Genomic DNA, 24,144 nt, shown 5'->3' on the forward strand with positions numbered 1-24,144 from the left:
CAGTCTGCACTGAACTGCCTTGAGTTGCATTGTAATTGCATTGTGAACGTGCAGAAAAAAATATGATGAATCCTCTTAATGTATTCTTTATGCAGAAAGATTAATATTCATGACTTTTTCTTTTATTTCTACTGCTGAATTCTTCAGCTCCAAAGCTTTTCAGAGAAATAAACTAACTCACCAGCAGGCAAACACACCAACTGAGAATAAGTTCCCTATAGGTACAGACATACTCCTGTGAAAAAGGAAAAAGGGAAAGGGAAAATTTAAAATTTTATTTTACTTCTGAATAATATTTTCCTTAATGTAGTATTTTAAATAGCTTTTTTATTATCACCATTAGGTTTTACAGTGGTATGAAAAAGTATCTGAACCTTTTGGAATTTTTCACATTTATGCATAAAATCACCAAATGTAATCTGATCTTTGTCAAGATATCACAGATAAAAAAAATAGTTTCTGCTTTAACTGAAACCACCCAAATTTATTTTTCCGTGCCTGACCCGCCCGACAACGACTTTGCTGCTCCTGCTGCTGCTCCTCATTTTCTGCCACAGCTGAGCGGCATGGAAAACAGAGCCAGTCACCCTCGTCCCAGACGTCAGCCCCAATCGGCCCGTACGGGCACCCCACGACTGGCGCCCCAAACGCCCGCCTGACTAGCCCTGAGGGGCTGACATTGCTCCCTCTTCCAGGGCCCCCTCTGCCCTTCGTATTTGGGACCTTGTTTTCCTTTGGGGCGTCTGGCATCCGTCTCTTGAGGGGGTGTACTGTTAGGTTTTGTGTGAGTTACCTCCTAATGTGTCCCTGTGATTGTCCATTGATTTCACCTGTTGTTCCTACTCCTAGTATATCCTCCAACCTACATCCTCCTGTCTCACTCACCTATTTCTCGTTGTCTCGCTACCTCTTGTCTCTGTGTGTATATACGCTCCCAGTTTCTTTCCACTCCTATTTGCGTCATTGTTGATGTCTATCCCAGTGTGGTCGATATCTACTTCTGAAGCCCTCGTGTTCCTGCATTCCCTGTTTGAGTGAGTTTTGATGCCTTTTATTTGATCACCTGGCCTTCCGTTGATACAGTGGGGCAAATAAGTATTTAGTCAACCACTAATTGTGCAAGTTCTCCCACTTGGAAATATTATCCCAGTAATTTCTCCCACTTGGAAATATTATCCCAGTAATCCCAACCACTAATAATGCACAATTAGTGGTTGACTAAATACTTATTTGCCCAGTGTATTTTGTGCTTTTGCCAATTATCATTAAACCAATTTTGAGGTCACTGCTACCCGGCCTTGCCTCCTTGCCTTCCCTTGGATTTGTTTCCCTGCTTTTGGGTCCACACCGCTCGTTCGCCCTCGCTCCCTGACAAAGACAGCGATTCATGCCAGACATCCCAGGAATCTGACTAACCCTAACCCTAACTACAGCAGTTTTGTAGATAAGAATGGGCCAAGATGAGTCCTGATCATTGTGCCACTGATCTGCAGCTGCAGGAAGTGTCCTGCTAAAGTTATTGCTGCCAAAGGGGGGGTGGGGGGGGCACAAAATATTAAATTTGATGGTTCAATTACTTATTTTCCCCCCTTCTGTCATTGTTTGCATACTGTCCTCATTAAAATATGAAAACCTATAAATATTTGGGCTGTTGTAGTTAAAGCAGACACTGTTTTTTCATCTGTATGATTTTGACGAAGATCACATCAGATTTGATGGTGATTTTATGCAGGAATGTGAGAAATTCCATAAGGTTCAGATACTTTTTTATAACACTATAGATCAATTGCAAGTTGTTCTAACTTCTTTTTTCTTTTCCTTTTGGCTGGTCCCATTAGGGTTGCCACAGCATGCCTTTCCTTTCCTTTCCATGTCAGCTAATCTTCTGAATTCTCCTCTCTAACACCAACTGATTCATGTTTTCCATCACCACACCCAACCAGCTTCTCCTTGGTCTTCCTGTCCATCTCATGAGGGGTAGCTCCATCCTCAACACTTATTTACCGATATACTCACGGGCTCTTCTCTGGATGTGGGCAAACTATCTCTAACTTTGTTCTTCTGATTAGATCATTGTTGAGCCCATACAACCATGTCACTTCTGGAGAAAGCCTCAACATTTGAGTTTCATCCAGCTCTGAATTATTTATTCTTTTCTTCTGGCAATAAATAAAACTAAGAAGTTGGAATTCTATCATTTACAAGTCGCAGGTAGATGCCGCCATTTAGGATGATTTCTACTCGCCGGGGCAGCAGCACAGAATGCATTCTGGTATTTGACTGTTGACGGAGTGTGGCAGAGTTGTGGCCTGCAAAATCGTCTCAAATCAGCCGATGAGAATAACCCATGTTGAGTACGTGAGAAGAGACTCCTCAAGTTTTAATGGATTGAGACAGGCCTTCACACAGTCTTGTGACGTGACTGGCCTTCAAATGCAGACTCTGAGACTACAGTCTCTTAATTAAGATACAGCTGGAGTATCTGTTAGCTCATTGTAATGACAAAAGTAGCCATGTGACTGATTAGCTATTTCAATTTGAAAACAAGTGAAATATGAAAATTATTATGTTGATACTTTGCGTGGGGGCTGTGACATGCCCGTTCACTCTAAATACTAAACCACTGTATAGGGAAACAACTCGGTCTTGGTTTTAGAAAAAACAACGTTGTTTTTGATTTGTTAGATATTTAGTCTGATTGAGGGCTGTTATTACTTTGCTGTAATCTTGCTTTAGTGTGTGGAAATAGCTTCTTGTGGCAGTAGCTAGTCACCTATATAAGCTTATCTTACAATTGAATATATATACGTATAAAGTATACTGTATAATAAAACGGTATACTCCCATTGTGAGAGAACCCCATTCCCTGATAACATTAGTTGGGTGCATCACCAGAAATTCCCTTGTTTCATAAACTTGGAAAGAGGTGAGCTTATCTTGAATTATGAGCGACATGGTGTCAATCACTTTTATAGGAGGCAAGGGTCTGTGCCTTCAAGGCTTGCTGGGTAATGATTCGGAGGCTTATGAGGGTAGTGCTGAGACAGGCACCTTCACAGCTAGACACTTCACTCACTTTAACGGAGAGCAAGGATCATGAGGTAGATAGCCAATTATTATTACTTTCAGATTGGAGCAAGCACATAGAAGACACATAGATCATCCAACAAAAAAAAAGTCCAATGCGCTGCAGTATTATAGGCAATGTTGTATGTTTTTTTTTAATATATATATCGAAAACACAGACAAGGCTGAAAAAGCAGTTTCTGCTCTTGCATCCCCCTTTAAAAAAAAACTGCTGTATATTAAGCCAAAAGAACTGTTGTGTTTGATAGAACAATATGTCTATATGCTGCCATAGCAGTTTCATGGCACATTAAGCCCCCGAGCAATTTTTAATTTGTCCGTTTCACCTGAAGACCCCCGTTTACAGACACCGCACAACCACTTTTGTTTCAACCCAGCCATAAAAAGAAGCTCTGTAAATAAGTAACAGACATCTACCTCATTACTATCGCATATACCTCATAACTATTTTTGTTTTGTTTTTGTTAGTCGCATTTTCCCCGATATTTCAGATGATAAATAATCGATCCAAACAGAAAAATTGGGGAAAAAAATGTTTAAAAGGGTATATATATGAAAAAGAAAATCTCGACCACTCCTTGATTCTGCGATTTCTGCATCCCGACCCTTGTTGTATTACCATGTTTCACCCATAAAATCCACCAAAAATCCGGCTGTGGTCATTCACAGCTCTGTGTTGATACTCGGTGATACATGCTACATGGAGTTTTTAAATAGAAACAAGGTGAGTATGCGATATTATCCCGTTAAAATCATGGCGTCTTTAATTATGCTCGCTTATGCTCTCACCTCGAGTTAGGTTTTTTTTTTGTTTTATTTTTTTAATGGCCTCTGTTAAAAATTTGTCTTCCCCCAGAAAATTGAGATTTTAAGCTTTCCAACGATGTATCTTACATGCATATAAGACAATTTAAAAATTTGGCCAAATTGGGGGTCTCAGAGTGGAACTTCAAGTCACCTGAGTGTTTTCCGCCGTGTATACAGTGGTACCTTGACATACAATCGCTTCAATACACGATGTTTTTGACATCCGACGTAAAATTTGACTTGCCATTTTTTTCTCCATCTGACAAAATGCTCGAAATACGACGATATATGACAGCGTTGCAATTTCATAGTTTTCCTGCAAGACGGATGCACAGCGGATTTTCTTGTGAGAAAAATCCACATGGGTTCCAAGAATGTTAAAGCAGGTGGTGAAAAAAGAAAAAAGGTGAGGCTTACCATTGAAATGAAGATGAAAATGATAGAAAAACATGAGCGCGGGTGCGTGTCTGTGAACTGCTTGATGACTTCGTTCGTCAGTCTTTATTAGTTAAGGTGATAATAATTATTGTGATACCATCGCAAAAGAGATCGCCAGCTTCCTCAGGTTTTTAATCATTTATTTCAGAACTTGTGCAACACAACACACCAACTGTCTGTCGGCAGTTGACGGCAGCAACAACAAGACGTTATACGAGAAAGTAATATCTCAACTGCATTCTCTCTCACTCTGTCGTCAGCCAGGTGGTGCGTTCAGGTGCACAACACAAAATGCATCCGCCACATTAGAATCCTATTTGTTCCATTATTACATGTATTATTATTATTACTATTATTATATTATTGTTCCGATTTTTATTCATAATTTATTTGTTTTGCTCTTTATAATTGCTATTTGCAATAGTAACAGCAGTATTTGTGAAGGACTTAGTGTAGGTTTTCAAGCTGTGGAACGAATTAATTAGTTATAATGTATTCTTATGGGAAAATCCTGCTCGACACACGACCATTTCGACTTCCAAACAAAGTCCTGGAACAAATTGACTTCATATATAGAGGTACCACTGTATTTGCAGTGGTGTAGAACTGTACTACATGATATATACTCAGAGCTGTTCCAAATAGTTTGAGTCTTTTCTGTAAACATTACATACAGCCCTAATTGTGATGCAGTAAATTTCTGCACAACCATTAAACAAAGTTAAATTAAAAAAAAACCTCTCTGTCACTGGTAATTCAAATGAATCATTATTAACTTTATGAATGCACAATATTTGATAGAGCTTTCAAATACATATCATTATACAGTATTGTATAAGTGTTGATAATTTAGTTACTGGTCTGTGTTTTATTTGTTTTATTATTTGCCCACTCAACACAACTGACTTATTACTACAAACATTTGTTGGTTTGTTTTTTTTTAGTCTGGTTTATTTTGGGCGGAATTTAGCAAAGATAATTGATTTTCACCACTTTGAAAATTTGGTTCTTTGCACTAAGATATATGTTTAGGTTTTACAATGCAGTTCTTTTAATGGAGCTGCGTTGTTAATAGGTTATCTGAAAATTTCATAATCTACTAGAATTACTGCAAGGGCAAAATGCACGCCAACATCCTTGAATTAGGAATGGGAAGTTTTACTGATATGCATCGATACTCCAATGAAGTTTTGCAATAAAATCAAGATGCACCAGTTTCCCCAACTCAGTATTGACAAAGTCCTATGTGTTAATTAATTTGTTCTAAGCTGTCATTTATAAATGTTCAGTATTTTTGTCACTCTGGTACATTACGTAATTAATTTACCATTGATCTAGCACACCCACCGCTACAGTAGTCTCAGACAACAACAACAGTGCCACTGATGACATGCAAGCTACTGGTCATGCGGAGCTAAGTTACGTGTAAGTACTGTGGTAATGGCATGTCACAACAAATGTGTTTGTGTTTTGGATTGTGGAGATGTAAACACAGACAAATTTCAAATCCAAATGATGGGAACACTAAGGATTTCACAGGAAAGATTGAAACCAGACAAAACACACGCAGTGCACAAAAAAAATTAAAAAAAAAAAAAAAACACAGGTGGCAAAATAAATTCTATTGAGGCATTTTTCAGAAATTGCTAGCACCCTGCTTTACGTTTAAATAGTAGCCTAGAAGCCTTCAGAGTTTAGCGCAACCTGTGTTAACTTTTTTTTTTTGTTCTTGCCCACTAGCTAGCTGTACAGTGTCACAGAAAATGAAATATGTTATTTCCTCTACATCAGAAAAAATACCAAATAAATTGATTGACTGAGAGTAGTCAATATATTAATATAGTTCATTTTTTCATATTTTCGTATTGCAGATGTTTACAAAAGATGTTAGATTTAAAAAGTTGGAAATTTGCACTTTGTCAGCCATGGACCAGAGATGCATAGCCCTTGGTAGATTCAAATTAGTGATATCCAAGGTCCAAGTCACCTGATTTTGAGGATCTGCCAATAGAGAGTCCCTGTCCAATACCTTGAGTGATCATGTTTCACTGACAGTGATGGCAATAGATGACAATTTGACTGGACATTCATCTACTCAATAAATTATGTCTGAACCCATTAAGTCTTGTTACATTTCCAAATAAGCATGTCGTCCACTCAGACAAAACATTCATTTCCACATAATGCAAAAATAATCCAATTTCATTACAATTCCTTTTAAAGATGCATCAACATTGTAGCAGTATTGAATACAATGTCAAGGAAAAAATGAAATACAAGCAAAATTCACATCGCAAAAAAGATGGAAGTTCAAAAGTGAATATTCAGGGGTTATTGAAGAAGTGATGCTGCACCGACATCTTAGTCATCTTTTTCCATGTACCTTGGCAAATCTATCAATGTAGAGTTCGTAATTTCCCATATAAATTATTTTATTGGTCCCAGTGTGTCCAAATGACCCACCACTATTCCTTGTTCAATTTGACCTCAATGAAATTGTGGCAGAAGTCTCATTTGACTTCAATTTAAAACTTATATTGAGGCTGAGGGCATGTTGCAGTAAATGTTGACCAAATTTATACTCAGTCCCGGCTCAAGATATGAGGCTGTTTAAAATTTCTGAAGGAAATATACAATTCTTTTTTGTGCCACTTTGTCTGTGTCATTTAAGTCTTTCAGTAGTCACATGGCATATTTTTGGCATCTGATGTTATTGTAATAGTCATATATTAAAACTAATCCGCATACAATACCAGTCAACAGTTTAATCACACTGATAATACACTTTATATGATAATTATTTCATGATGCAAGTAAGATATGTGAAAATGTCTTGGATAAAACATTGCTATAAAGCAGGAAAGTTTAACTAGGTTTCTGTTTACACTAGAGGAAACAACAATGGCTACTTTTTAACAAGGAGGTGAAAATTAATGAGCATCGATTAATAAGTTAAGTATCAGCTTTTCATGTGTCGGAAAAGTTGATTCAAGACTTTTTGCTTCCTCTATGAGTTCATAATGTCAGTTCAATCAGTGGTTCTTGAATGGACTGTGAATATCACAGAGAGGACCCGCTTTCATCTGCATTTGTTTATTTGTTCCAGTTTGCTTTCATCCTCTGTGATTAGCTCCTGGCAGCTCTGTTGCACAATGTTCTGTTTAATATTCAGGTTTAAATCAATTGGAAATATATTAAGGCTTGCCTTAAGTGCCTCCCTAATTCTAGCCAGATAACACAATGTAAAAGTCTTGTGATTATTGTTTAAGCCTTCTATTTGCTCACAAGTGCGCAAAGAATTACTCACTGCCGATCAGATGTTAAATTATTTTGTAATTTTTTCCCCCTACGTATAGTTTATTTGAGGTTAAGCCTTGTGTGACGATTTAACGATTATACTTTCATCCATGCTTAATGTGATGTGTAACAACAGCAAAATTAGACTGAGCCACGGTCATAGCTCAATGCCGAATGGATACACTACTATTATACTACACTTATACCATGCCATCCTCTGTTTTTGAGGCTTCTCTGAAGCATTGTGTCTTGCGTCAACTTTGTTAGGTCATAGTAGGATCCAACTGAATATCTAAAGGGGTTTATGAGCAATGTGTTGAAGTAATTACAAGTCTGAGTGGCCTTGAGAGTGGCAAGCATGTGGACGATGACAAGTTAGTATGGCCTAACATGACAAGACAAAGATGGCTGTGAATATCACTGAGGAACAATCTGGGTAAAGAAAAAAAAAAATCTTTTACATTAGATTTTTATGCTGACTAAAATTAAAATTGGCATGCTGATTTCAAAATTGCATTATCTATATCCTTTCTAAAACGAGAATACTGTGAAACTGAAAGTAATGCCAGTGTCTTTCATGTTTCATTGCATGTCATTATTGGAATTGTTTAAAAAAAAAAATCTCAAAGAAAACTAGGATCCTGTAGTTCAAAAATGTGACATTGGTGGAGAAAACCCAAGATCAATATTGGATTCTACACCCAAAGTTTAGTTAAAAATCAACAAAAATTGTGTTCCACGGTTTATTTACAGCGTGAACTCACGGGTGCCCTTACCAAATATGAGCACAAATGTATTATTGTTTGTGCAGTCTTAAAAGAGATCCACAGATTGAAAGACTTGGAGTTTTTAATAGATAATACAAAATAATTTGATATTAAAACCTCTCTTGATGTTTTTGTTTTCATACAATTTGTAAAATAAGTGAAACTAGTTGGTCGCCATTGGTGTTGACGTCGAAGGGCGGTGACGTAACATGGTTATGCTGCCGGGCTTCCAGAGTATGACTCTAGCGACATAAACATGTCATCTGTTCAACCCTTTCAATTTGAACCTGGAAGGAACATTAATGAGCATGACAGCCCTGTCGATATTTCACAAAACGAGCAGCAAAAGCAAAATGACTAGGAAAGATAGTTCAAAAATAGACCCTTAGATAGACATTTGTAAAATTACCCAAAAATAAGGAGAGAAGACACTCAGTTTTCTTGGCCAAGGAGAGCAAGGAGGGACTAGACAGAGAAATGCTAGATTACGCTGTATAGTCACCAAAATTGATCTAAAGAAAACCCCTCCTTGCTCTTTTTATTAGGGGTTTGTCCTAACACAGAAGGGTGCCGCCCTAAAGGGAGGGGGAAAGCAAGCTGGAGACACCCATGTGATTTTGGTTGGCTATGTGTGAGCATGTAGGTGGAACTAACTAAATACACGTGTGTAAGCAAGGGCACTTAGGTAAAATGGTCAGAATGACCCAGACACTTCAGTTATGCAACGCTGCGGCCATGGAAGATGTCCTCGAATGGAAGATTGTCCTCGAAAGTCTAGACGAAAGTCCAGACGTAAGATGCAGAAGATGTCCTAGAAGGTCTAGTTACGCAATGTTGCGGCCATGAAGCAAGGCAATTGTCACCCCGACCCTTTTTAACACTTTGTAACACTTAAACATTATACCTAGTATAGCAAGCAATAATCATTTACTGGTTATATCAAATAAGAAAAAATATGGCAATATGTATTATGTATGTATTAGGTATATATGAGCACAAGCAAATATTCAATCAATCAAGCAAATATTCAATCAACCCTCGATAATTAACTCAACAGATAGGATGAGACGAGACTAAAATGTGACAAAACCCTTGTTCTCCCAAAATGTGCTACACCGGTGAAATGTCCAACAATAGGCGAATTTGACACCCAAAGCTGTACTGTGCGCTTTCAGCTTGTTTTGTTTAGATGCATACAGACAGAACATACTAAAGATGCCTTAAGAAAATACTTAAACATAGTACCATCAAATAAGGGTGGTTGAAATATGCTACGTGACTAATGTGGTCAACAGCTCAACAATTCGTTTTAAAGCTACCACAAGAAAACACAATGCTTAAAAGTATGAGAAGGAAACACATGCAAAAAAGTATTTTGAGGCAATAAAAAGGTAATAGAATACTCAATAAAAACACAAATAGTAAGTACTTACCGCTTTTAACCCTTGAGAGTTGAAGGACACGCCGGCGCGTCCTCAGCGCACGTCGTCTTTGAAGCGCCCTCATGTTTTAATTACGTCACCCACATGCCATTGGTTGGTCTCGTTTTAAAGTGCGGAAGTTGCGGTTTACTCTCGTTATTATTTGAAGTCAATCGACCAACTAAAACGTGAGATATTGTCATTTAAGTTTCATAGTTTTATTGTCGTCTCAAAAAAACATTAAAACGCTTCATGGATCATTTGTTTATGTCTATATTTCCATCATTTCTTGTCCTTTTTCAAAACGGAAGCTCCATGAAAAAAACACAAATCAAACGAACCCTTTCGAAGTCACAGCGGAAGCACAAAATGCGTTTTTTTTATAAATACAACTGCCGTGCAAGGGTCCACCGAACGAGAGGGAGGAGTGTTCTGAAGCAGCGAGGTGGCGAGCGACGGCCGTTTGGATCGAGCAGCAACTTTGTGTGACTTTGAGAATGAACGGAAAACTAAATTTAGCGCAAGCAATTGTGCTTTTTGATCAACTTGAGGAAGAGGATGGTCCAAATTCGTCATCATCGTCTTCTTCGGAAGAGTCCTCGAGTGAAGATAGTGACGGATTTGAACACGTGGGTGACGCCATCGACGAGCAGAGGTAAGCCAACTCACTTTTTTTTTTTTTTTATGCTGAAAAAGTTTCTTTTGATATTGCAAGCCAAAGTTAATTTTGATGCAATATAAGTGTGTGTTTGTGTATATAATAATAAAATGTGCATATCAGGTCAAAGTCGTACGTGCACTGTGTGTATCCCAGGCAGGAATTTATCATTTGTGGTGGTGTTCTTTCGATATGAAGATTAGGGATGTAGCACATATTCAGCTATGGTATTCTTTCTATTGTCATACATATAGATTTCCATTATTATTTATTGCTGTATATATTTTTATTTTATACTTTATTATTTTCATAAATACTAACTTTTTTTCATGTACATTTATAGTGACAATGAAAGTAAAGTAAAATGGAAGGGTGGAAAGAGGACCGACACCCCATGGAAGTGTGGGCTGTGTGATGTAGCCCTGTGTCCCAGGACGAAACTGCTTTTCGGAGTGGCATGCCTGAAAAAAATTTAACTTGTTTATTGTAAATTTTTTTGAAAATACTTTTTTTTCCAATGTTATATATATTTTTTTCCCCACAATCAGTCTTCTCAATTTGTGTATATAAATGTGTGTTCAAGAAGCTTGATTGTGTGTACATAGTTTTCATCAGGTGATGGGCCGCAGTACCTAAACTCATAAAGAGATGGCCTCTAAACACTTTTTGTGTTAGATGGTATGTATTTTTTCACTGTTCTTCACTGTTTGGTCTGCTGTATATAACCGGTTTTGACTAGAGCATGTATAAAGGCAAAAAACGCCTATGGCTATACCTGTTGTTTATGTTGAATTGTCAAATATAAGACTATTTATTCTAAATTTTTTTGGTTGAATGTTCATCCTAACATGTTGAATAAATATTACAAAGTTTCAAAACGGTTCGTTATGCATGTTTGGATGTCAATTGGACATCAATATTAAAAATTTTGACAAAACGATTTTGGAATTTTTGGTCTTTTTGGGCCCAAAATAATGATTTATAATTGGTCAGTGAAGGAAACAACAGTTTGGACATGAAGTTCAAGGTGTCACAAAAAAAGGGACCAAACCAGGCCATCGTAAACAATTCTTTCTTTGAAATATAAAGGCAACTTCAAAGGCATGCAAAATCAGACAAAATAGGCCCAGACCTTAAATGGTTAACTAATGTGCGCGTGTGTTGGACGTCTCACTACGTGGAAGGAATTGCAGAAGACTGGTAGTGTTCGTCTAGTGCGTGAAAAACTAAGTCATTACCCAGAGCATCCATAGCGCGCATAAAACATGGCGCCCTCCGTAGGTCAAAACATGTACTAAATAATATAGATTCTTAAATCAATGGCAATATTTTATGTGTTTCTAATAACATATTTTAGTAAAGGAGTACAATTGTGGCTTATTAGAGCCACAATTCTGTAAGTCCGAGGTTCCCTTTAATTGCTGTTGTGGTGGACAGTGAGAGTGTGACAAAATGTGTACGTGACAATATTATGCTACACAGTAGTTCAAAAGAAAGAAAAAGGGAACGATGCGAGAAGTTGTGCAACACTTTGACATAAGCAGATTAAGTCCTGAGCCTTGCTGTCACTCTTTTTTCTTCTTTTGTCACACTTTAGACTTGAAGCAACCACCCAATAATGCGTGCAGATAAAAGGTAATGGCTCGTTCACACAAACAGAGAAACAAATCAGATGCATTTTTTGATGCAACAGTCCTTAAAATGATGCCACCATGGTAACTGTGAGGCAGGAGCAAACTGCACATACCTGATCATTACAGCGACATGTTACAACATTTGCTGTCACAAACTGTTAGTAACAATCAATTAGGGTGTCACAACCACACTTTTAATCAAAAATCTGCTGCTAAACTGCTAAAATCAATGCAGCTTCAGTGAGGATTCTGCTCAGGCAGCAAACACAGACGCACTTTTACCTTCCAACCCTGTCATTTATGTATTTCTATGGATAAATGGAACATTATTCATTCATTCATTTCCCGACTCGCTTATCCTCACAAGGATTGCAGGGGTGCTGAAGCCTATCCCAGCTAACTATGGGCGGTAGACACTGAATCGGTTGCCAGCCAAAATTGGAACTTTGTATCTAATCAATTTAATTTTTCGAAATTACAAAATCTATTAAAGGCCTGTTCTTTTTTCTTCAGTATAACTGCAGACGTTGTCCACAAGTTGTTTGCACTCAACTGGCCTAAATTCTTGAACTTTAATTTCATGCTGATAAACAAAGCCCAAAAAAAGTGAATTAATATTGAGAGTTATTTTAGATATATGATAAAGATGCCAAACACAATTTTACGATAAAATAATGTACTTGTACAATGGTGCATAGATCTGTTATATGCTCGTCATGTGTTTGTGAATGAAACCAGTTGATGTCAATGGCACATTAGCGGAGCTGTGCATCTACTGTATATAGTAGTATATTTCTCGGTCTCATATGCAAGATCAGCCGTCTACCTTTCAGCAAAACCTACATCCTCTCTTTGGTGATTTCCCTAACACTTACAGTGGGGAGAACAAGTATTTGATACACTGCCAATGGAAAAACCCATTGACAGTGTATCAAATACTCAGACCCCACTGTATAATGCTGCGCCACGGCGCCTATCTTTGTACAGACTACCGTAATTTCCACACTATAAGGCACACCTGACTATAAGCCGCCACCCAACAAATTTGGGGGAAAAAAAAGACATTTGTTCATAGATAAGCCGCACTGGACTATAAGCCACAGCTGTACTCACTGTATTATGGGATATTTACACCAAAAGATTTTAACCCGTAGCACTTTTTTTGACAGCGGCATCATACGACTGTCATAAGACCAAATGAACCACCTTGAAGCTTTGAACCAATTGGCTGCAAAGCTTCATTGCTTCAAGAAGCTTCATTTGGCCATCACTTCTCCCTTGGGGGAGACAGTAAACCTCTGCTGCCACCTGCTGCCATCACTGTTGTTGTCCAACATGCTTCCTAGCATGCATTGCAGCGCTACAGATATAAAAAACAATCAAAATGAATGTTCTGTGCTCGTTATTTCTTCAGTTATTGTTCCAGTTGTTTCATTAATTGCTAGTTATGGTATGTGTTAACACTTTATTTGACAGTGGCACCATAAGACTGTCATTATATAATCATAATTATGGCATGACACTGTCATGAGCATTAATGAATGCTTATAACAGATGTCATTTAGTGTTATCCGGCAAATTATCTCATGTTTGGAGGTAAAAGATATGAGCTGGACATACAGTGTAAATGGAGTGACACAATTTGTCTGATGACACTTAATGACATCTGTCATAAGCATTCAGTAATGCCCATGATAGTATCATGTCACAATGATGACGGTCTTATGATACCGCTGTCAAAGTGTTACCTATTTACCCAAATAAATCAACAAATAAGCCGCACTGGACTATAAGCCGCAGGATTCAAAATGAAGGAAAAAAGTAGCGATATATAGTCCGAAAATTACGGTAATCTACCATATTTCAAGACACACTCAGCATGGTCTGTGCTGGTACAAATATACACTTCTGACCAGGGGTGAAAGTGGCTATAATTCCTTGCCGGAAATCCCTGACATGAAGGTCGCCATGGAGTGAGCCAGACTTTTTTGGGGGAAGAAGAGGGGGGGTGAACCCTCTTAATACTACTGAAATGCAGAGAAAACTGCTTTTGGCACAGTTTCAGCTATAACACATGCACACTGATAAACTTGTTTTACACATGCATAAGGCTATTGCATTACACATACTATCACAAGGCAAACATGAGAAACTGATTTTCATTCAAAATGTTTCAATGATTTGCCAAATTACAGTTAACAAAAACAGCAGTAAGCTTAACCTTTATCTTCTAATTTTTATTTTCCCTCATTTCCTCACATTTAAACCTAAATTGTGAATACATAAGAACATAGGATGTACATTAAAATTTAAGATAATGAAAACTTTTACTTTTTTTTTTTTTTTTAGTAATAAACGTATAAGTAAACATTCACAAAAATAAATACAAATTACTTACAGTATGCACAGTGAGATGGTATACAGTATATTTTGAAGATCACACAAACATTGACTGTTTTAAATTATAAGGAATTAAATAAGCAGCCTAACATAAATGAACAAAAGAAGTCAAAAGTGCACATTGACTTGAAAGATGTTCTGAACCTCCCCATCAAAGCAAATCCAATTCAATTAAATAAATAAGCCTCTTCAAATATTTACTTTCTCTTAAAGATCTGATCAATTTTCTGTTGCATTACCCTTTTTTCGCCTTAATTCAACAAGCTTGTTCATTTTTTTCCTTTTTTTTTTGCTGTTCCAAAAAAGATGTGCATTTGAACCTATCAGAGCTAACTATCTTTACTGATCACATGTTAGTACGTCAGCCAATTGAACGGACAACTGAGTCCATGCGGATATCGACGCGACTGCTCGTACCTGGTCTCGTCACACTCCGATAACTCCTGCAGCTGCAGAGAGCTCCGTGCCATCCGTGGAATAAATAAATAATAAATATTGGTGGAAACTGATGACACTACACAGGCACTTATGCTTGTCAATATATTATTATATGCAATATATAATATGTTATTTCTTCTATGTTACATTCTAGCCAAAACCACTGGCAATAAAAGTTAAAAAACCCATTAGTGAGAGTATTCAAAGTGTATCTTAAGTCTCCAAATTTTAGCAGCACTGCCATAACGTAACTTCTGGGTATTTTTGCACAAAAGGTATTGGAAAAAATATAGGTATGTATTTCAAATCTCATAACTTAAATTAACCGCCATAATCCAATTAAGCAAAAAATGATTATGCTTTATTAGGCTTTTTAACTGAACTGGTTCCAGAAATGACTATAAATACCATTTATTTCTAAATGTATGCAGTCATTTTCATTTAGATATTTTCCGATAATATTTTAAATGCTTTTTATCGCACAATGTTATCGTGTGGCTGAAACTTTCGGACAACTCTACAAAAACATAATATCCTGGATTTTATAATCTGTTCTTTTCCCAGCCCTTATAGGCAGAGATAAGGCCAAACGGTAACAATAATAAGGAGATTGCCCTCAATCTATATGTGTACATGGTGGACTGAAATTGGATGCACTAGAGCTGGACCTGGTTATTTTTTTAAAGTATCGAGCTTATTTAACTGGGACTCATACTGTTTTGTTTACACATTTGTTCATTTCAAATTATAGATTTTGTTAATTTGTTTTGTGTTTCAGTTTTGGAGTATTGAAGCATGAATTCACTGCCTATCTGGGGTTTAGGCACTTGTTATATCGCAATGTGTTGCCTGCATATATTTTACGCACAAGGAAACAAACATTGCGGAGCAATTACAGGCTCATCGCCATCATGCTGATGACTCAGCCTGTGGGACTTGGAGCCTCACTACATGTAGATTTCTTGGTCTGAAAATTGTATTACCGTGATCAAGGACACAGTGGCAACTCTTATCGGGTGTTTAAGTTCTCCTCTTTGATAGGTTGAGACAGATGCTCTCTAATGATGAAGTGTGGTGCTGAGGTTTCACTTCCTATCTGGTCAACACTTCCCCTTCTCTCTAAGAAAGGCCAAGTCAAAAGGATGGTGCGAATAAGCTGGCATGAGGAAGGTTGAAAATCAATATGTCAGCATGTGTTTTAGTCTATCCTTTACACATGCTGTAAAATAAACACAGACCGTCACATTTAAGACATTGAAATAGAAATATTAGATTATTTTCTTTTTCTTTGGGGGGTTGTCCAGTTGAACATGTCAAGGAAATTTCCAAAGAGAATATGACTGCCAAGAAAATATTATAAAACCACAAGAAAATATCATAAAACCACTCAATCTCATATATATGGTATATATGTTAACTTTTCTGTTGATGTTAAAGAAAATGAATAGTGCAAAACCTTCCCTTAGTTTTTCATACCATTAAAGTGGTGCGCTACAACTTGAGGTCACAGATTGAAAGAAGAATTCATTCATCCAGGATTTTGTACTAAAACGCAGAATTCATAGCTTCATTAATCACAGCAACTCACCCAGCTCCTTAAGCATCAAAGCAGCCCCGGACTATCACAATATTACTACAATGTTTGACTGTTGTATGGTGTTCTTTTTATGAAATGCTGATACTTTCTTTCACCACATGTAATGAGTCACACAACAACAACAAAATTATATATATGCTTCCGAATGTTTTATTTTCTTTTACAAAGTAAGTCCTGCCTTCTTAAAACTCCGAATTGGTCGCCATTTTTGCACAGCCTTTTCTTTAGTGTGAGGTCATGAACATTGATCTTAACTGAGGCAAAGGAAGACTGCTGCACTTTAGATGTTGTCCTATGTTCCTTTGTGACCTACTGGGTGAGTGATCACTGTGTCTTGGGGTAATTGTTTATTTCACCATTCGCTGTTCTATGTTTTCTCTGTTTTGGGGTAATGGCTCTCGCTGTGTTTCATGAGAGCCCCTAGAAATGGCTTTGTAACCCTTTCCAGACTGAGGATAAGTCATTTTTCATCATTTCTTGAATTTCCTTATTTAATTGGAAAGTGGCAGTTTTTTTTAAAAAAATTTTTATTACTATTATTATCTTTTTTTTTTTTTTTTGCAGTTTTTTGTAATGTTTTTCAGAACTCTATTTAGTTAGATAGGTTTTATTTAAGTGATTTTTTTTTTTTTTGATTGACCGTAGTTAGCTGGGATAGGCTCCGGCACCTCCGCGACGCTCGTGAGGAATAAGCGGCATGGAAGATGAATGAATGAATGAATGAATGATTGAACAGTTCTGGGCATAATCAGGCTTGGGTTTGTTCAGTGAAAATATACTCAGCTTTCAAAAAAAAAAGATTAGCCCAGAGGTGTTATTATTTTGTATTATTATTACATTTTATTACATATTATTTTTTTGCCAGCGATGCCAAGAGTAGCGCTACCAATTTCACCAATGAGACATCACAACAATAATCAAATTACTCCATTCCACCAATCTGATGCAAGCTTGCCGTTCTATGGTGACACCAGCCTGTTCAATCACGTGGTGTCTTTGAAGCACCGTAAAAAATAGAAGTAGTATTTGACATAGAACCCTGCCATCAACATGAATCGAAAGCGTGGATTTAAACCTCTCTCCCAGGTATTATTTGGAATCGATTGACCACAGAAAACCGGAGATATGATCATTTTGACTTCATAATAGTAACCATTAAGGAAGAATTCACTATTTAAAATAGGAACTATTTTCTCTACTAGAGAGCACTCGTGCTCTTTTGACGAATAATGCTTCATTTCTGTCTTTTTTTTTTTTTTCCAGTGATTTTTGTTTTTGTATTTTTTTGTATTTCTGTAATGGGTTATTGTACAGTATCATTATAAAGACAGTTCATATAGATACGTTTGTGCTGGGAGAAAAAAATACCATTGTTTAAAAAAAATAAAAATAAGCAGTTACAACGTTACTCATTACAGAAGTATTCTTTTCACTGGATACTTTTTACTTGTACTTCAGTACAATTTTTGGATGACTACTTTTACTTGAGTGATATTATTTTGAAGTAATGTTACTCTTACTTGAGTAAATTTTAATACTGTACCCAACTCTGGATTAGCCACAGTTAATTCATAGTTTAAGAATGAGGTTGTTACTTTTTCACGCAGACATAGGTAGCTTCAAATACATTTTCCTTTAATGATTTTTTTGTTTTTGTTTTGTTTTATGTATAGTGAGGTTATCTGCAATATTTACATTTGTGTGAGGATCTTAAAAATGAAGATGTTGAAAAATTTAAGAATTTAAGAAGGATAAAAATATTTTTTGCACAGTAGTTGTGAAAACTTAAATTTAGTGCTGTCAATATGAAGGAAATCGGTTTGCCCAGAGTAACCTCAAATCATCACTATTAATCACAAATAATTCATCAATGATTCAATGTGGATTTTTTTTTTTTTTTTTAACGCTTAGTCACATGCTATAGATATTTACTTGAGTCATTCGATGGATTTAAGGTTTTTAAAGAAATTAGATTAAGAGACATGTGCACTGCTTCCTCAAACATCTTCCATCACTGAGCCCTCTTTTCATCATAGAAAGTATGTATTTTGTGACACAACAGTACCTCTAGAGCAGACATGTCCAAAGTGCGGCCCGGGGGCCAAATGTGGCCCGTGGTCAAATTTCATCCGGCCCCCCAGCTGTCATAAGTCCCCTCTATCATAAGATCAATAACGTCTGGCCCGCACACAGACTTAATAAATTGGTCAGCCGTACTGCTACCAGCATATGAAGTAGCTTACACACTAAATGCTGCTCCTCATTTACCCACTAAAAGGCAGCAGGAGTCTAAGCAACATTACCCCGTGTGATCCTTGACTTCCAATTTTCTAAAATGGCGACAATCAACAAAAAAAAAAGTTGACTGTGACGGCTGACGCTTCAAGGATAGGTGGAAATTGGACTATTTCTTCAATAAAATAAGCAAAAACTGTGTCTGCCTCATTTGCAAAGAGACAGTCGCTGTTTGTAAAGAATTCAATGTGAGGCGATATTACCAAACAAAACACGCTGACATGTACGACAGGATTACGGGGAAGATACACAGCGAGAAATTGAAGCAACTTTTGAAGCTAGTTTAATTTCACAGCAGCAGTATTTCGCAAGAGCTCGAGAGTCGAAAGAGAACGCTAGTTGCGAGATTGTTGAAATTATTCATTTTAAAAAAATAAAGCAAATGTGACACACAGAATAGCTTGCTAAAATTTGCTTAAATATATTGGTCTGCGTAAAGAACGTCATCCAAGGTCGGCCCCCCACATTTTTACCACACCAAATCTGGCCCCCTTTGCAAAAAGTTTGGACACCCCTGCTCTAGAGGGTGGGTTATGCCACTGGATAATCTCCCTCTCAGTCATTTTCAAATGTGTTATTGAAGCAACACTTCTTCGCAAACTACAAAACGATGGAATTGATTACCTTTTTACTTACAGGTTTAATTATTTATCCAATGTGGTGTTATGGACCAGCGGTTGCCTTAGCTGTTTTTTATGAAAGTAATGTGATCCCTCGCTACTTTGTGCTTCAAACTCCGTGCCCTCAGTCCAACACGGATTTAATTTTATTTTGAAAAATAAATACAAAATAAATAAAAGTACTTCATAGAGCTGTCTCGATGCGATCCATAGCTTCTCACTCTCGCTCCTGCCGCTTTTCTTGGTCAGGCAGTTTACTGGAGTTGCTTATTAAAAGTAACGATGACTGACAGACATTTAGGTTTGCTCTTGCCAGAGACGCATGGAAGCCGAAACTTGAGAGCACCGCATACGTCAATCATCGGTTAACTTGTTAATCAGTTGCTGTGGCAACTCATTGTGTGTAAGTGAGCAACTTGAGCGGATGTGATGAAGCATTTAATAAAAACAAGCGTGTTTCTACTTTATTCTTGTTTAAAAATAATTCAGTGGGACAGTAACGTGTTTAAAACTTATCATAAGTATTACATTTGAAGTGCTTAAAAACATTTATTTAAGTGTACATACAGTATATGTATACCGTATTTTTCGGACTACAAGTCGCACCTGAGTATAAGTCGCATCAGCCATAAAATGCCCAACAAAGAGAAAAAAAAACATATACACGTCGCACGGGAGTATAAGTCGCATTTTTGGGGGTAATTTACTTGATAAAATCCAACACATAGGACGGACATGTCATCATGAAAGGCAATTTGATATAAAAATATAATAGAGAACAACATGCTGAATAAGTGTACAGTGTACAGTGCATGAACAACGAAATGCGAATATACTGTCCTCACCAGGACGCTACGGCTTGGTCCTGGCTATTCAGTGGGCTAAACTCCCAAATGATCATGCTGGACGTCCGTATAATATGCTGAATCAATTTCATCCTCGACACCAAACAGGTTTGCATCGACGTAAATAAATGATAATTAGGTGCTTTTACAGCAATGACATGACACAAACGGTTAGCATGCGTTCGCTAGCATTAGTGCATCGTTCAAACAACCACACAACTGGCTCTAAGTGTTGCGGGTGGAAAAGACACAACAACAACAGAAAAGATGATACACACAGGCGTTGCCTCTGTAGAGATATTTTACAAGCATAAACAATGAATGTAGGTTCGCAGCCGTGTTTCTCTCTCGCTAACTCGCCCACTCAGGCAAAGCTACGTAGCTGTCGGTCTTCTTCTGGCGTGTGAGCGCTCTTCTTCACGTGAACATGTGCAAGTGCGCCCCCACGTGGGCGTGAAAGCGCTACAAACTAAAAGCATTCATTTCAATATAAAAAAGTCAATAATACAATTGAACACACATTGCCAAAGGCAGAAGGCAAACGTGGCCATAGCTATTAAGTTATTCAGATAACTATAGCATAAAGAACATGCTTACGAGTTTACCAAACCTTCAGTGTCACTTCGAAACACCAAAATAACATGTGAAATGATATCATAATGTGTTAATAATTTCACACATAAGTCGCTCCTGAGCATAAGTTGCACCCCCAGCCAAACTATGAAAAAAACTGCGACTTATAGTCCGAAAAATATGGTACATAAAAGTTATTTTTTTAATTATACTTTAAGGAAAAAAGAAAAAAAGATAGTGAAAAAACATGTCTTATATTTCTTTCCAGTACTAAATCTGAACAAATAAATTGAACATAATAAATATATTTTTTTATTGGGGGGGGGGGGGGCTCCTTTGCAGTGGTTTACTTATCGCGGTGGGTTCTTTTCCCTATTAACCGCGAAAAATGAGGGATCACTTTACAGTTACACGGTCCTTAGATGATTGCAATAATGCACTGTACTGCATGTTTGTAAAAGATATTTCCAGATGGAATGCACTATGTGAAAGTTAAAAAAAAAAAAAAAAAATGGATCAAGAGCTGGTGGGTGGAGAGTGCGAGAGACAGAGAGGGACTGTTTATGACATTAAAGCCTAAGTGAAATCAGCACAGTTTACTTAAGACAAATTAGGGACAGTTAGTGATTGTGGGAGGAGGGTGTAACGAATTTGACTGACTCACATGCTCCAGACCCAAAAGATTTTTTTCCTCATCTTTGGATTTTACCAAATCATTTCAAGCTAAAGGTTCCATGTAAGGTACACTTCACACCTGGCCAACTGTAAGGCTACTTTTTAGGTGTCAGAGAGCCAAAATGGAAAAGAACAGGGAAACCCCCACATCTTTTTCCACTGAGGTCTCACACAGCCCCCTCCCTGGGGTCATTGAGGTTCAGACTGAACAGAACCAACCTGCATTGATGCCACAGCCTCATAAACGATATAAGAATGTTCGTCAACCATGGTGCCTGCTCATCGCAATGATCCTGCTCCTGCTTTCTCTCCTTGGCAGCTGGGCTGTGGCTCACCTCACTTTGAGGACCCATGGGGGATCACCTTTCCGGATCTCAGCTAGCTATGACCAGCGGACACTTGATGACATGGCTATGATTGAGCCCAACTTCACCACAAACTGCACCATGGGTAAGATATCTTGCTCTTTTTCTGTAACTTTTATTTGGCACATAGCACCAATTCACCAATATAATTTATTTTACTCTTGTACACCCGTCACTTGTATATCATATGGCATATATATGTATACATACAGCATAGTTTTTTTTAATCTTCTGAAGTGGTTTGGATAAGTCACACAGTTAAAAGCATCAACAAATAAGGTCCCTTTGCTTGCTCTATAAGTGAAATATTATATTTCCAAGGTGAATGTAGTGAAAAACAATCCTATTACATGTAAAATGAAACTCAACTTGTTTTTTCTTACATTGCTTTTGAATGCTTCTGTAAAATGCATGTAGAGTAAATGCATTTCACGTGTCTGCCGGGTGACCGAGTTCTCAACGCAGTTCAAACAAGTCAGACTAGACAATTTTGAAAGCACTTCACTTTTTTTCTTTTCATTGCACTACTAGTACGTAGGTACTTCATATGATTTTCCAGGTAAATACAGTTTCAAAATCTCCTTTTTTCACAGTAAAACATTTGCAACTTGTGAACCAGCTCATGTCGAAGCGAAATTTTGTCACTAAAGTTTGGATTCTAGAAATTAGACGTATGCCAATGTAGATTTAAAGCTGTCTCTTAACATTCATGCAAATATTAGACACACACTGCTTTGTGTACACCGTATAGAAATTAAATTACCTTAGAATCAGTTATTTCTGCCATTGAGGTTCAATCTCTTTTATTGGTGTTTGATGTTGATGAGTTGTGCCTGCATATTTCTGAACATAAACAAGACTTGGCTCTCCGTGTCTGTATGGAGAAATTAAAAATGAAAATAGAAAGATTTTGTTTGAATAATGAGATGCTGAATCAAAGTGTCGCCACTTGGAAAGACTACATCTGCTCACACACATTACTGTTGTTACTTTGAATTCAATTACTTTGAATACTTTGGGCTTCTGAGTGCTGGAACATTTTGTTACATTTTAATTAATACGACAAAGGTTACAAATTCTCTTCTATTCTTAGATGGATGCTATTTATACGGCTGACGAGTTCATTTATAATTGTAAAAGGATTGCATGCGTTCTTCAAAGCTTTGCATCATACTCTCTCGTAATCCACTGAATCAAAGCGATTCAAATCTCTCCACTTTAAAACTGAACTGTTCTTGGATCGTATCACACCCAAATATCTCTATACCTAGCAAAGTGTCTTTATTGGAGAGATCCACACCATATTGCCAACATTAATAGCTTAATTAAACCATAAAAATACAGAAAAGTATGACATTAAAATATTGTATTGCAATCTAACAACATTAATATCTCAAATATAGATTGTTTAAAAAGAAATGCACTAGAAATGCAATCATTCTGGTGTCTGTCACCTTCGCAACAAGTGAACAAAAAATGTCCGGCAATAATGAGCTCTGAATGAATTGTTAGCTTGAACATGTTCATAGCTACAGCATGTAGCTGAGTAAAAATATTGATATATGAAAAAGACTCTCAGTGATTTTGTCTAACAGTCAGTAATGCATACCTGTCAACCCGAGGCTGTTGGCAATCTTACAAATAGTGACGTATGCCCTAACAAATTGGTGATTAATCTTACAATGTTGTATATAGCGTGCTATGTGAAACAAAAATAAAACTCAATTTTTTAAAGTAATATGAATTTATAGGTATTATAGTAACATTTAACCTGGAGCAATCAAAGAACAATCAATATCTACAGCTACATAATGATTACTAAAATTAAAAGTGACTTTTGTTTAATTGTATGTAGCACTTTTGGCAATTTCTATCATTATCTTGATGGCTGCACTTCATGACACTTCAGCTCGCAATTCACTTTGACTTGAAGGTAGTTTGTTAGTGTGTCCAATTATAAATTAAAAAAGGTCAATTGATAAAATTAACCCACCGATGCAATCTTTGAGTCAGGGAACTTTTTTTTTGCTAATTCTGAGAAGTGATCTGCAACAATAAATGTCTTTATTTTATCATTTGTACTGTCCCTAAGGAGAAGACAAAAAGGTATCAGATAAACATGCAAAACAAAGAATTGGACCATTGTATTTTATAGACAAATGAATGTGCTTATCATCTTTAGATAAATCAGAAAGACTGGGGCAGGTGCTTTTGCTTATGCAAATTC

The 24,144-nt window shown here is 37.0% G+C and overlaps 1 protein-coding gene across 10 annotated transcripts in view; it reads left to right on the forward strand.

The window, feature by feature from the left end:
* Positions 1–24,144, forward strand: part of alk (ALK receptor tyrosine kinase) — a 507,671-nt gene that overhangs the window by 299,215 nt on the left and 184,312 nt on the right. For 8 of the 10 annotated variants that reach the window (XM_057858937.1, XM_057858935.1, XM_057858936.1 and 5 more), the window contains one exon: positions 21,872–22,002. In XM_057858937.1, the coding sequence (XP_057714920.1) occupies positions 21,872–22,002 (131 nt within the window). Of the gene's footprint in view, positions 1–16,729; positions 16,861–17,556; positions 17,631–21,871; positions 22,003–24,144 lie in introns of those variants that run through there. The other 2 variants (XM_057858944.1, XM_057858943.1) reach the window with 2 other exon arrangements.

The sequence above is a fragment of the Corythoichthys intestinalis genome, chromosome 15 (assembly GCF_030265065.1).
Source record: "Corythoichthys intestinalis isolate RoL2023-P3 chromosome 15, ASM3026506v1, whole genome shotgun sequence".
Taxonomy (NCBI): Eukaryota; Metazoa; Chordata; class Actinopteri; order Syngnathiformes; family Syngnathidae; genus Corythoichthys; species Corythoichthys intestinalis.